Source organism: Cystoisospora suis (assembly GCF_002600585.1).
Source record: "Cystoisospora suis strain Wien I chromosome Unknown contig_1631, whole genome shotgun sequence".
NCBI classification, from domain to species: domain Eukaryota; phylum Apicomplexa; class Conoidasida; order Eucoccidiorida; family Sarcocystidae; genus Cystoisospora; species Cystoisospora suis.
The window spans coordinates 37,677-50,803 of NW_027154431.1; the positions used below are offsets into that span (position 1 = coordinate 37,677).

Consider the following 13,127-nt stretch of genomic DNA (forward strand, 5'->3'; position numbering starts at 1 on the left):
TCCAGTATTTTTCCCTCTTCACTAGGGTACGCCCTTGGCTACTCAGACAAATTCCTCATGTCTGCATATCAGCAGGTCGGCACCTGCCAGCCGGACTCAGGCCGAGGTGCGAGGAATACTTTTTCTCCTATACTTCGGGAAAAAACAAGTTCTCCCAGTCTACTACCTCCGGGGACAACTGCTACCTGTGTTCCCCACTCTCAAAAGACTGCCACTATTGTCTGTCATTGTATTCACAGAAGACAAACACGCGTTCGTAGCCTTGAACGCATACGACCACAATGCCTATATAGACTCTACGGAGACGCAGATATTCTGCATTGAATTCATAAAAAACCCTCTATGCAAGGGTTCGAGCACTAGGGGAGTCGTTAGATTACAACTCGTCGTGGGGCAGAGAAAGCTGCGGTATTCCCTGTTGAGAATCCTGACCACCTGGAAGGGTTGGGCCTCGAGCCGGCGATGCAGAGGACGACGGATGCTCCGCCGTGAACGCCGTGTTGCTCTTGGCTCGCAATTCTGCTTGTCGGATAAGCCTAGGCAAGTAGAGCATGGGGATGGCAGCTGCCCAGGAGATCTCGATTCCGTTTATCTGTAAAGAGTCCGAAAGTAGAGACGAAAACACACTTTCCCCTCTGCCGCGATGCAAACCGCGAGGTGCTGTAGAACGGTGTCGAACGACCTGATGAACCCTCTCTCTCTTCCCTGCTAAGTTAGCCACTCAAAAAGATTCCCCGGCGCCATGTCCACCTTAAACAGGACATCACTACTCTAGACGAATCGCACTCCGCAAAACGTCGCAACCTCCCTGGGTATTGACAAGCAATAATTCCGCCTTGCCGTCTTTGTGAACTCCAAAAATGAAAACGCGAGATCGTCGAGATATCCTTCGCCTGGCTAAGTCGAGAGATACTCGAATCGGCACACCCTAGCTAATGCTAGAGGCAGACGCATCTACGGAACCAATCAAAATCTAGTCGAACCCTTGGCCAACTCAACCCGTAGGCAGTACATATGGCCGAGGAAGAGTGGATCGTTGTGATACAGCTTATAGCTCACATCATTCACTGCGAGAAGAGGCCGCTCCTGTTGTAGACGAGCGACCCGACGTAAGAACTCCGCCATGAATAGCAGGCTGAAAGAAAACATAGTGACAGCATGCTTCTATCAACTGTCTACTAAAAACGGCAAAGAATCGAAGGACACAGTCACGCCAAGGTATTCAAGCCAACTGAAGTAAAGACAATCGACACATCAATAACACGTGGGGGGGATGCTTGAGAACGAAGCAGAAGTCTGGAACACAAATTTCTACATCGCTCCGTTCGAAAGGCTACAGAAAGACAAGTGAAGAGAGTCAAGAAAATCTGAGAGCACTCCCTCTGCATATAAAAGCACGACCAAGGTCTCTTTACATCAAGGACAGAACGGTACCTTTTGAGAGGAAAGAAGGAAGCGCACGGATCGGCAACAAACTCCCTCCCACGAACAATTTCTCTGTGGGATAGCGACTCTAGCCGTTTCTCAAGTCGTGAAACCTGTATCGGAAGTACAGGGCTGGACAACATCCTGCGATAGACAGTGAAGAGATACCTCCGACCTTTTAGCGAAGCGTGAAGAGGGGAGCCCAGTTTATTTGGTTCTCACCCAAAACAGGCGGTTTGTGCCTTCTCTTTTGCTGCTTTCGGGTGTATCTTGTCTGACACCTTTGCGACATCGGGAAGCGCGCACAGGTGATAGCCTTCGACTAGGAACTTGCCGATCGAAAATTCTGGGTCTCCCGCCGCTCTCAAGACGTACTGCGAGTATACACACAAGCCCGACACAGAACCGTAGACCGAAAAGTCCCCTAGTAACTTCACCTTTGATAAAGAAGCTCTGTTGACTCTCCTGACCGACTCAATACATACTCTATCGGCTGATCCATAAAAAACCGGGGAGGGAGGAATACAGAGGACAGCGAAGCTGCGAGTGCTTTCCGAACCGCACCACAGAAGCCTGCTTTCGCTCGACGGGACTTCTCCTTGAATGAATGTCTTTCTGGACCAACAAGTATTACATAGCGATCGTACACGGCACAAAGTGGGACGGGCAAGATCGGCATGTGTATACGGTGTGTACTCTCTGATGGTGGCCACCCGGCGAAAGGTAGAAATGAAATTTACCGTCGACGTGCCAGTTATCGATATCATTCGCACATGTGGAAGCGGGCCCCTTCGACGCAGTCTAACTGATGCTGATGGGTTCCGGGCCTGACACCGAGAGAAGCTTTAATGAGACTGACGCACTTACAACGGGAGATCGACACTCCGCGGGAAGCAGGGTGATGAGTATGTGCTAACTGCCAGAAGCCCTGAGTGTGTGTGAACCGTGTTCATAAAAGGAAGGTGGAGGAATTAACACATTTGCATAATTTCAACTGACGTGGGATGAATACATTCTTGCCATGTGTGCTAGGTTGCTTACGAGAGCAAAGCTTCCCACTGACTATGCTGAATTCTCTCACCATCGGCACGATGAAAGCTGAAAACTGTAGACACCACCATGTGTGTGACGACTCACGCTGGCCACGCATGTATGCCCTTACAAACACAGGCATTTCTCATACCTCATTGAAATGGTAGAAATTCTCTGTGGCGTAGAGAGGTACATCTGGATGGATCTTGAAAGGAAGCTCAGGAACCTCATTCATCAACTTGCCAACGTGCTGTAGAGACCCAAGACCCGCCCGCGAGCACGCGAGAATGACGCTTTTGTCCACAACGAACACCGTAAAAAGAAAGCCAGAGTGTCCCTCCTCCCACCATGCCAGAAACGGAAGTGGACGATGAAGAAGCATGTAAGCAAAGAGAGAGAAGTTTTATTCTTGCAAGCTGCATACATACAGTCAGGTACTTCAAAAAAAAGACACTCCTTCAGACTGGCATACCAAAAAGAAATTCTATCGCCCTGTGGCTCTGAGGGAGCCGAAAACTCCCCTTCAGATTCTTTTGAGAACTGAGTAACTACTTATCGGTATCACACCAAATGCCTGTTGTTCCATAGGGACCGAAGAAGGGGAAAGCACATCCTTGGAGTATTGTGGACTATGTACACCGAGTTTACACGGACAGACTCACATGCGTGAGGGTGTTGTGTGATTGCATTCACGAGCTCAGCGGTAGCCTTTATTACCGCAGGCCTACACCTCGATCTACACAAATCACTCCGCGTTCTTGACTTACATGTAAGCAATGGACACCATGAGAAGATCCTTGGGCAACTACAAGCTCAATCTGATCTAGAAGGCCTGCTCCATTATCTCCCATCATCAGCCACATCATTTCATCACTCGGTACACCACGTCTAGGGACTCCGGGAAGGTGCTGATGCGCCCCTTTCTTCTTGTTCTTTCTCCTCTTCTTCGAAATCTTCTCTTCTGCTTCTCTTCTGTCCTCACTTGTGCTTGGCAATGATGTATTGTTACTTTTCTCCCCTTTCTCTTCCTCCTCGTCTTCCTCTTGTTCCGCATCTTGCTCCAGATCGTCTTCTTCTTCTTGGAGAGCCTGCTGAAGGTCCTCATCGAAAGTAGCTTGCGCAAGGCGACTCGCCTCTACTTTCACACGGATATCAGCGGGTAGGCATGGGACTGTAGCTTCGAAAGGATTTTCCTTTGTAGGTGGTCTTTGATGACCTTGACGAATCTCATCTCTTCTTCTCTCTAAGTCATGGATGACGCTGTTATGAATATGTTGCATCATTGCGTGCTGACGCCCTGCCCATGAGCAGAACACGAGACGTTACAGCAGAAAAGAAAGAGATACAAGATACGTGAGACAGCAGAGAGGATAAGAGACGGAAAGAAGCGGACAAAAAAACTGCGAGGTAAGCAGAGGAATCAGAGAGATTAGAGAAGTCCAGTTCTTCCAGCGTATCAGGCGATATGTAAGCGAGCCTTGGCAGTGGTAAAAGAAAGAAAAGAAGGCGGACCGAGGCAACTTTTCCTCTCACCGGAACTCTCTTCCACTGTAAACCCCCTCCCCTTCCACCTACCAAATACACGAGAAAAAGCGTTTTCATTGAGAGTTCACAAGATACTACAGGGACCGCAGAAAGTGACATATCCTCTCTCTTGCTCTCCCCGTCGCTCACGACTCAACGCCACCGGGAATTAGAATCGTCGGAAGTCCGGAAAAAACAGGAAAGAATCTGTAGATAAGAATGACTTTTCTCGGGACGGATCGGAATCTCACCAAGTCCTTGGTAGCTGTGGGAATATACCACGTGTCCTTCCGTGCAAAGGTCGACCTCGACCAAGCCTTGTCTGTCTCCATCCGCGAGAGCGCTGCCTTCTTGTAGATGAGGACGGACAGGCTTTAGTGGAAGAAAAGAGCTGGCCTTATCACCCCCTCCTGCCTCTTCCCTGCTTGAGACCCGTGGTGTATATACACCTTCTGATGGGAGAAGTTCTGATGGGAGCTGCACCACAATTTGCGCTGACGCTCCTCCCATCTCAATCAGTCCTGCCTTACGTTTCTGTTCCCCCTTGCCAGGCTTCTTTCCCTCCTCTACAGGAGATGTATCATCTTCTTCCGCTCCGGGATCTTTCTCTCGCGCGTTCCTGACTCCACCACCATCCGATGAGGAAGGAGCTTCTTCGTGCTTCTGCGTCAGATCGTCAATCTCTACCAGGCGATTCGAGTCATCAAACAAACCAAGCACCTGATTCAGTGCTACCCAACCCAGGACTCCTTCTTCTTCTCCATCCAGCACACTCACTCCTGCAGATCCGTCTGGTAGGTGGAGTCCCCATGTTTTCAGACCCTCGCTTACCTGAGACGTACTCATTGCCAAGAGTTCACAGTATGTTGAATGATACACCATTCATCTCCTAGAAAAACTACTGATTCAATCATACAGACGTACACACATACCCAGAAGTGCCTTCATAGATGTCAGGCACGGAAATGTACATCACGGGAAGAGTGGGGCAGCACAAGGATTTCAGAAACAAATTCCTTTTCCAAATAAAGAGACTTCTCTAGTCTCTCTAGGCTTGACTATTGATCGGGCTACAGTCTCCCTCAGCTCCCCGTGTAAGCAACATCAAACTACGAGCGGTAGAGAAGCTGTTGATAAGAGAAACCTAAAGAAGCAGCCATGACGCTATCCTTCCCCCCCGTCCGCCTTCCCCTTGACTTCAATACAGTAAAGGTATGCTTGAAAATACCGTAGCTTTTTACCAGCAACAGGCGCTCACACTTCCTCGGCTCTTTTGTCTCTTCTAGTCTGTCCCCGGTGTTCACAGCCATAATATCTCCAGACGTCTGAAGAGAAATGAATACGTGTACGAAGACACACGGGCGAGGGGCATCAAGACTTTTACACGCCTGACGCGTGGAGCGTCGCGCATACACGGATAGCTTTTTCTTTCCGAGAAAATACCCTCTGTTGTGCACTTCCTTACTTGGTGTAAAAGTCTCTCCCTTTGACCAGGTGAAAGTGTACGCATTCCTGCCGTTCCTCGAAAGAATAAAAAGGCGTCTTTTCTCTCGTTCTCATTGGGAATGGCACTGTGTACAAATTCCTTCAGCTTCTCAAGATATTCTTCTAAAGTCCCTTCTACATCACCTTCTCTACCAAAACGTTCAGATTTCGCAGGAGACGACTGCCAAGGAACTTCCCTCTCGTCGCTCTTGCTTCCTGTTGTCGACGCCGGGTTCCCACCGTTCCTAGGAGATTCGTCACTAGCATCTTCGACCTCCTGATGTCACGCATTTTGTTCCCCCACATAGAAAACAGAAGCCCCACAGGTATCTTGGAAAGACCACTTTGTGTATGTCGATGCAGCTATCATCCATTACCCCTTTACCGAGTGCCTCCTTACTGTTTCATCAAGAAGGGTTTAGGGCTAAACCTACGGCAAACGCCTTACGCAGCCAAAGATTTGTGCAGCTAAGAAAAAGCAGGCTGATGGTCTATTACACACAAGAGAGGTAAAGAACATCAAACTGGTGACCTTGAAAGAAAGAGGTAGTAGCCTCCTACCACGACTCCTCATGATGCATGGGATATGTATCATCCGTACAGGGAACTGATGGAGAGCTCATAACATGAAGAGACGGCGTAGACGATAGTAACCTTCATATTAAACATCCACGTAAAATAGTGTGGTTTCTGATGTTGGACTTCCTTTCACCTCCTGACTCTCTTCAACCTGTCATACATAGCTCGCATGTACTGCTGATCAACCTTCTACCATAGTTCATGATCCAGGCAAAGCAAGTCAGAAAGTTGGTCTTCTTTCTTACTAACAGCATTATCTTCTGTTGCCTAGCAGTTTTCTCTGTGGCTCTAACAACACTGAACGAATTCCTTCTTCCCATGCAAGCCAGCCGGTACACCTGAACAGTCAACTGCGTGTATGTGCGCACGCCTATGTGGGATTTTTGGATGTGTGTGCATGCATATCTGTCTGTAGCGCTTCGCAGCACGGGGGGTTACCACGTATAATATGACTGTCAACACGATCGGGGGGGGCAGTGGCACCTCTTCTTAAGAGGAGAACACGGCAATCCTGCGCTAGACCATCCAGATTTCTTTCATCCAAAAAACTGACCTGAGCAGGTGAAGGAGCGGAAGCTTCTAGGCAAGCATCATGCTTCCGTTCCCCTCCCTCTACGACTTCGTCATAGCTGTGAGACTTCCTGCCATGCGCCCGCTTGGCATAAAGCGCAATACCTGGCCCTATACGCCTAACAGCCACGGCTGGCATACGGACAGTCGCCTTCCCTAGCCCTCCATGGCAACGCCCCTCCTGGTAGTGAACTTTGTATACGGAAACACGACTACCGGTACTTCCAGCATCTATCACTACTGCATAAGTTGAGCGAGGAGATGCCTCGAAGCCAACAGAACGTGATGGCGGAGATGGTGTGTTGGTCTGGTCGTTTTTAGTATCACCCGCCCGGCTTAGCTTAGTGCTATCCTCCTTCTCTCCTTCTCCATCGTTTTTAGCGCCGGGCTGTGAATCAGAAAGGACAGTACTTCCGCTGGAGGAGGGAGAAGAAGTATTGAAGGACGAGGCCTCGGCTCTCACACCAAGCTGTAAGTAGGGAGCCTTACTATATGATGTGAAATATACCAGAGCGAGAGAGGCGAGAAAAAGCCCGGCGAAAAAGGAAATACTGAAGACAGTCCGAGGTTTCCCCGCTGACACCTGCTGCATCGCGAGCATCATGGCGTTAGGTCTCTAACAGAGGACCAAAAAAGAAAAGTGCCAGAAAAAGAGATTCTGAGGATTACGGACACAGCGTACGGTGTTCAATAGCTGGAAGAGTGGATGATACACGGACGACCGTTCCTTAGCGAGAATAAAGAATTCCGGGCTCCCGTTTTCTTACTCGAGGAGACAAAAAACTGCGAGTGCCCCGTGGTCTTTGGAGAACAATGGTACAGTTCATAGTACCCACCCAAAAGAGGCAAAATGCCTACTGTTCCATATCTGCTCCACGCACTCACTATCCAAGAGAGGAAGATGAGGCGGGGGGGGCGACAGTGCGCCCCCGTAGTGGAGTGCCTAGGCGAGATCTCTTAGCTAGGAAGTCAGTAGAGCGTCACAATACTTCCGACCAGGAGCAAGGCCAGAAGAAGAATGTGAGGGCTTGGACAGCAACCAAACACCAGCGGGAAATAGATAAAGAGAAACCGAAGAGAAAAGCAGGTGGGGGATGACAGATAAGCACAGTACGCAATGAGAAAACAAAATGCGCCTGCGAAAAAAAGGCCAGAAGCAGAGAGCGTCGGAGTCTTCGCCTGCTTTCCTCCCTCCATGAAACTAGGGCTGAAAGGTATCGAAGAACGGGAGAAGCCTAAAAGAAGGTAACAAGGTTACCAAAGAAACAACAGAACATCAAGAGAGAATCAGAAACGAAGTGACACACATTGGGAAGTCAGAACCGAAGAGAAGCAGTAACACGCTTGAGGTCTTCTTGCCTCCAGGTGAAGGGAAACGACCAACATGGGCATACCTGTTGTCGAGAAACAATCGCACGCAGCGCGAAGGAAGGAAGAGGCAACACAAGTACCACTCGATACAATGATGTAGGAAGACTGGATACCCAACAAAGCTGAGGCGACCGACCGAACGAAGGATACGGATGAACTAGAGAAATAACTGCTCCACTGAAAAAGAGGAGATACACTCCTAGAGAGGATAGAAACAACAGTACAGTGCCGTCAGGTTGGCGAAGAAAAAGGAAAGAGGACGCGGGATTTATCGAACAAGACGGGCATTAGACCCAGAACTCCGCGGACGCCGAACACTTGGTGAAAGACGGAGAGACCCAGCGCGGCCAAGCAGAATGACACGGGGCTTGACTCACAGTCCGGGAAAATGGCCTTCTGCAAGGCTAATGGGACGCGAGGGAGAGAAATACGAGAAGCGAAGGAACGAGGGCCTCTGGGAGCAAATGCAAGATAACGAGATGACCTTGGCGCGCTTCTTCGGGATCCTGGCGCTCCCAGGCCGACACGGTACGGATCCGAGGCAAAGAAACAACCGTGAGGGAGCAAAGGGAGGCGATAAGGGCGGGAACACACAATCACGGAGCAAACAAAAAGAAGTGACCGCTGTTAATACGGGTGACTCGCAAGAAGTGATTTCTACCAAGTGACTCCGGTGAACACAGCAAAGCGATGCAGCTGTCACACATTCCTGCCCAGTCAACTTCAGAGGAGAGAGATATTGAAAGATCAATGACTTTGAGGCCCTTTTCCTTACGCAAGAGAAAAACTGTGGCCGTCGCGCGATGTTGACGTACAGTACAACAGTCCGGGTTCAAGAAGAAAGTTGGGGCGCTGAGAAACAAGGAAAAAAAAGACCACGGAAAAAAGTAGAGAAAAGCAAGAGCGGCACTGGAAAAGCCGAAGACAAACACCGCGGACAAGGTAACGAAAGGCGCCTTTGGCAAGAAAGCCAGAAAGACAGGAGCCAAGAGCCTTTTCCTGGCTACACCTTGTCATGTGAGTAGAAGAGAGAGAAAAGGAAAAAAGAATGAAAGGGTCCGAGGAGTACGAATGTTACCAATGGATACAACAGTCAAGCACGGCTTACATGAAACGAAGTGGACCTAGATCTGGCAGCGCCGGCGACGAAGGAAGGCAGTAACAATACACTTGGCAATTTCTCGCCTCCAGGTGAGGAAGGCAATCCCACGTAGGCGTGATGGTCTTGTGAAACAAGAAGAAGCAGCATAAAACATGCGAAAGACCGGTGCCACTACGCAGATGTCTTTGAAGACGAGTAGGAAGACCGGATAGTCAACCAAACCGACGGCAGCACAGGAAGGAGGCTGATTAAAGAAAGAAAATACTCCCGCACTGACAAGGGGAAGGCACAAACCTAAGAGGGACAGGAAGAGTACAGTATCAAGAACTGAAAAAAAAAAAAAAAGCACAACTGGGCGAGAGTGATGCACTGTGGTGTAGGCTAAACGGCTTGGTGAAAAATGGCTAACGGGACAAAGCGTGAACACGGCTGGTTGAATTCGCCCAATCAGAGGAGCGTTTCCTTGCAGCCCTAGAAGAGTGAGAAGAGAAAAGATCCGGAGGCATTCAGGAGCAAACACTAGGGACAACCAGACGGGCTTGGCCCTCTTTCTCGGAATTCTAACGCCCGTGGCAGTCCGGGCTTACAACGTCGGCATTCACATGAAGGAAACAAAAGTGGGACACAGACGAAGACAAAGAAAACTACAGGACGCAAGAGAGGTGTAGACAAAGATGAGGAAAACCGAAGGAAAACTAGAGAAAGTGTATAGTCTGAGACGATATCCGAGGTCGCCGGAACTTCAATAAAGACGAAAACTTAGGATCTGATTTCTCTGCAGAATCACAAGGTGAGGAGGAGGAACTCCTGTCTCATACGGGAGACGGCGAAGAAGAAATGCGAAGTCTCATTCCTCTGCGTCCTCGTGCACCGCGCTTCCCGTTGGTAGCTACGCGCTGAGCCGTTGGGTGCAGCCGTCCCTCCATCCACTTTCGGTCCAGCGCGCAGTTGGATCCCAATAGTATCTCGACTCGTAGTACTCCACGCAGGCTAACTGCACAAGAGAACAACTCTGTCGTACTCATACAGCTGGAGCCGCTGAGAGAGCGAGATGAGGCCGCGCAAAGGAAGCACGCGGAGACCGCGGGAGGACGTGGGAGGTGCGGGACGGAAGGGGGAAAGCGCCTTCAGCGTTTTGAATGATCAGCCCGGTGTTGTTCCTTTGTCTTGCTCTCAGTCCCTTCTTTGTTCTGCAGTCTTATATCCTGACGTGGCGGACAGAGGTACCACCGGTAAATGCAACTGCGGAAGCCACAGAAAGCTGCGTCGCCGGTGGTTCCCTCCATTCTCCTGTACTCTTAGCTCCAGTACATAGAGGGAGTTCATCATGTGCCACTCTTTAGAACCGGGCCTTATGTAGGGTTGGAGCTAGCCTTGTTTTTTTGGGCGTCTGTTGCCGCCGCAGAAACAAGGCTTAGTGTTTACTCCCGAGTGGTTTTCTCCGGAAGCGGTCTTCTGGTCTGCGGCCTCTCCGCTACTAACCTCCAGTCCGATCCCACACGGTTCTTCTCTTGTTTGCGGCGCCTCGTCCTTTTTCGCGCAGCGTCACGTGTAGGACACGTAACCGAGCCTACGTTGACCGTGACCCGCATACTACATGAGCTTTCACTTTCTCACTGGACCCCATTGCTGGCCTCCTCAAAGACTTTTCTTTTCGTTTGGTGGATGTCCGGCTGTGCACGGTGTCCCGACCTGCTTTTGTTTTTCTTCAGCAGTAACCCCGAGCACACCTGGTCTCTTTTAGCGCTCTGTCCGCGTTATGATGCGCATACTGCTCCGGGTTTCGGAATTGGGTAGCTGCACTACCTAGAAGATGCCTGCGTGGTTCCTTGCGCGCACATCATCACTACAGATCAATATTCTCGCAAGACAAACAGTTGTTGTTGACAATGTTGGTCCTCAAGCGCAAGTTCGGGCCTGCTTTCTCGACAGTGGACTCCCACTTCTCCATAGGGCGAGAACCTATCGACTCGACCCAAGGAGGCGGATTTATGCTGGTTTCGCGTGCGACGAGTGAAAGCCTTCTCAAGCAACGAAGATACTCAAGCCGTTCGAATCCGCAGCCGCGTGCCAATATTGACTGTGAACTAGCCAAAGCCGTCTCTACCGAAGATGTTTTGCAGCGACTTCGTTTTCCCGAGGCAGTAGCCGGTGACAAGGGAGACGGGGAAGCATGTGTGCTTCTTCAGGTGCCAGAGGGGCTCGCTGGCACATGTGTATGTGAGAGAACAGCTTGCACACTTGGACGCGAGATCACAGATACCCAGGTGCGAATGCCAGGCACTGAAAAGGAAGAAAGCAGTCTGGAGTATAATAGTGTTACTAGAGGGGAAGATGAGGTCGTAGTGGACGAAGAGTATAGACAGCGTAAGCTAATCTGGACAAGCCAGGATGTTAGTGCAGGGGCCGCGCTGTTCGGACGACCTTACAGGATTAGACGAGGAAAGGGGAATATTTCTTACCCGGAGAATGACACGCAGGCATCGAGCTCCTATCTGGGGCATGTACCGAGTCGTGACGGATTCTAACTGCAGCATCAACTTTTCTCTACCACCAGACCTTGCATGCTTGTCGAGGTGGCTGCAGGCATCACCTGTTTTGCGTGGCTGAGCAGAAGACCGGCGTGAGAAAGTCGCTGGGATATGAGTCAGAGGGGTCGGAAGGGAATCTTCACCCGCAGCTGTTTCGTTTTCCAGGATCGCAAGCCGGTCGATTATCCTGGCTGGGGTAGGTTCCGCAAAAAGAAAGGTAACGCACGAGCTGGTAGTATTCTTTCCTGTCGTTCGCTGAGTCTGACCGCAGCAAGCAGTTCGAATCCATTTCTTCACTCTGGAGCGAGTGATCTGCCATAGGCCGTTGTTCTGCTTTAAAGTGGTGGTGACCAACGCCTTTCCTGGAAAATCCGGCGTGTGTGTCTCCGATGGACGACCCCGTCTACCAGAATACTTTAGGTAGCTGGGTGCTTGTCTCACTACACAGATGTGAAGCTTTTCCGTTCGGCCTTCTTTGATGGTGATTGCGCTGCCGTGCCGCGCAGCAGGACTAGCACACCAGGCGCTTTCGGCCGTGAGGCAGTCGAAATTGTGCGAGTCGGCGAATTCGTACAGCACGAGTAGATAATGGCGCAGCTCAGTTCACTTCGAGACGGATGTAAATCAAGGGAGGGGGGGCCAGCATGCATGGGTGTTGATCAGGGCTTGCATATGTGCTCTATGCAAGCCCCCGTCCGTTGTGTAACAGGTTTGTCACGAGCTTACGGCACCACAATGACGTCGACTGCACGGGTCGCCGTTTTGCTTGTATTAACTCGCATGAGTCTACGGCTGCTCAAACATACGTTCGCGGGGAGTGCCAAAAATACCTTTGGGCGGCTGTAAGCTCATGCGAACAATGGCTCTTCTTCATCGACTCAGTTCTAATCACATCGCTTCTTCCATTCTCCTTTTCTTCAGTCTCCCAGTTCCGCACTGCAGCTCCCTCTAGGCCGTGTATGTTATTATCGACCCTATCGCTGTTCGCCGTCCGGCATGCCGAGTGGTGTGTCTTAATGCGAGCAGTGAAGTCCCGCTAGGCACGTAGGGAACTCTGACCAGAGGCCATGGCAAAGACCTCCTCCATCTCTGGCCGCTTTCTGGTGTATGTTTCCTGAGACCCTTATCCCTTGAGGTGCACCTGTAGGATAGCCCTCAGCTTAGACGCCTGCTCCTCTGAGGACACAATCCCTAGAACTCCTAAACCCAGAAACAAACACATCCGAGAGGTGAGGATCAAAGTACTGAAAGCGCGTGAAACACGAAGCTGCAGGCGCTTTCTGAGCGTTGGAGAAACCACATATTTTCTTGCCTAGCACGCGACTGTCGACAAATCACACTAGTGTCCTCTTCGTGCACCTCACTTATTTTCCTGATTCTGGGTATTGGGACTGCATGCGTGAACGGTTTCTAGTCGCTGATGGGAAACAGCACGCGAAAGTTAGACCGTCAGCGCTAGCATACTTGCCGAGGACCAGACAACGTAGTCACGTGGGACAATGTCTTTG

At 50.4% G+C, this 13,127-nt stretch overlaps 2 protein-coding genes across 2 annotated transcripts; one reads left to right on the plus strand and one right to left on the minus strand.

Annotated features, from left to right (window-relative positions):
• Window positions 1-90: 90 nt before the first annotated feature.
• On the minus strand, window positions 91-8,816 carry CSUI_003597 (nucleoside-diphosphatase). Its single transcript, XM_068063793.1, has 10 exons — window positions 8,802-8,816; window positions 8,364-8,440; window positions 6,599-7,850; window positions 5,447-5,743; window positions 4,233-4,812; window positions 3,225-3,754; window positions 2,609-2,707; window positions 1,648-1,799; window positions 1,060-1,135; window positions 91-592 (listed from the first exon to the last, which is right to left on the minus strand). Exons 3-10 carry the CDS (start codon window positions 7,217-7,219, stop codon window positions 377-379), a joined length of 2,571 nt encoding a protein of 856 aa, XP_067924237.1. The 5' UTR covers window positions 7,220-7,850; window positions 8,364-8,440; window positions 8,802-8,816; the 3' UTR covers window positions 91-376.
• A 904-nt stretch (window positions 8,817-9,720) lies between these two features.
• Window positions 9,721-12,502, plus strand: CSUI_003598 (uncharacterized protein). Its single transcript, XM_068063794.1, has one exon. The coding sequence runs from the start codon at window positions 10,978-10,980 to the stop codon at window positions 11,614-11,616; it is 639 nt and encodes a 212-aa protein (XP_067924238.1). The 5' UTR covers window positions 9,721-10,977; the 3' UTR covers window positions 11,617-12,502.
• The last annotated feature ends 625 nt before the right edge of the window (window positions 12,503-13,127 follow it).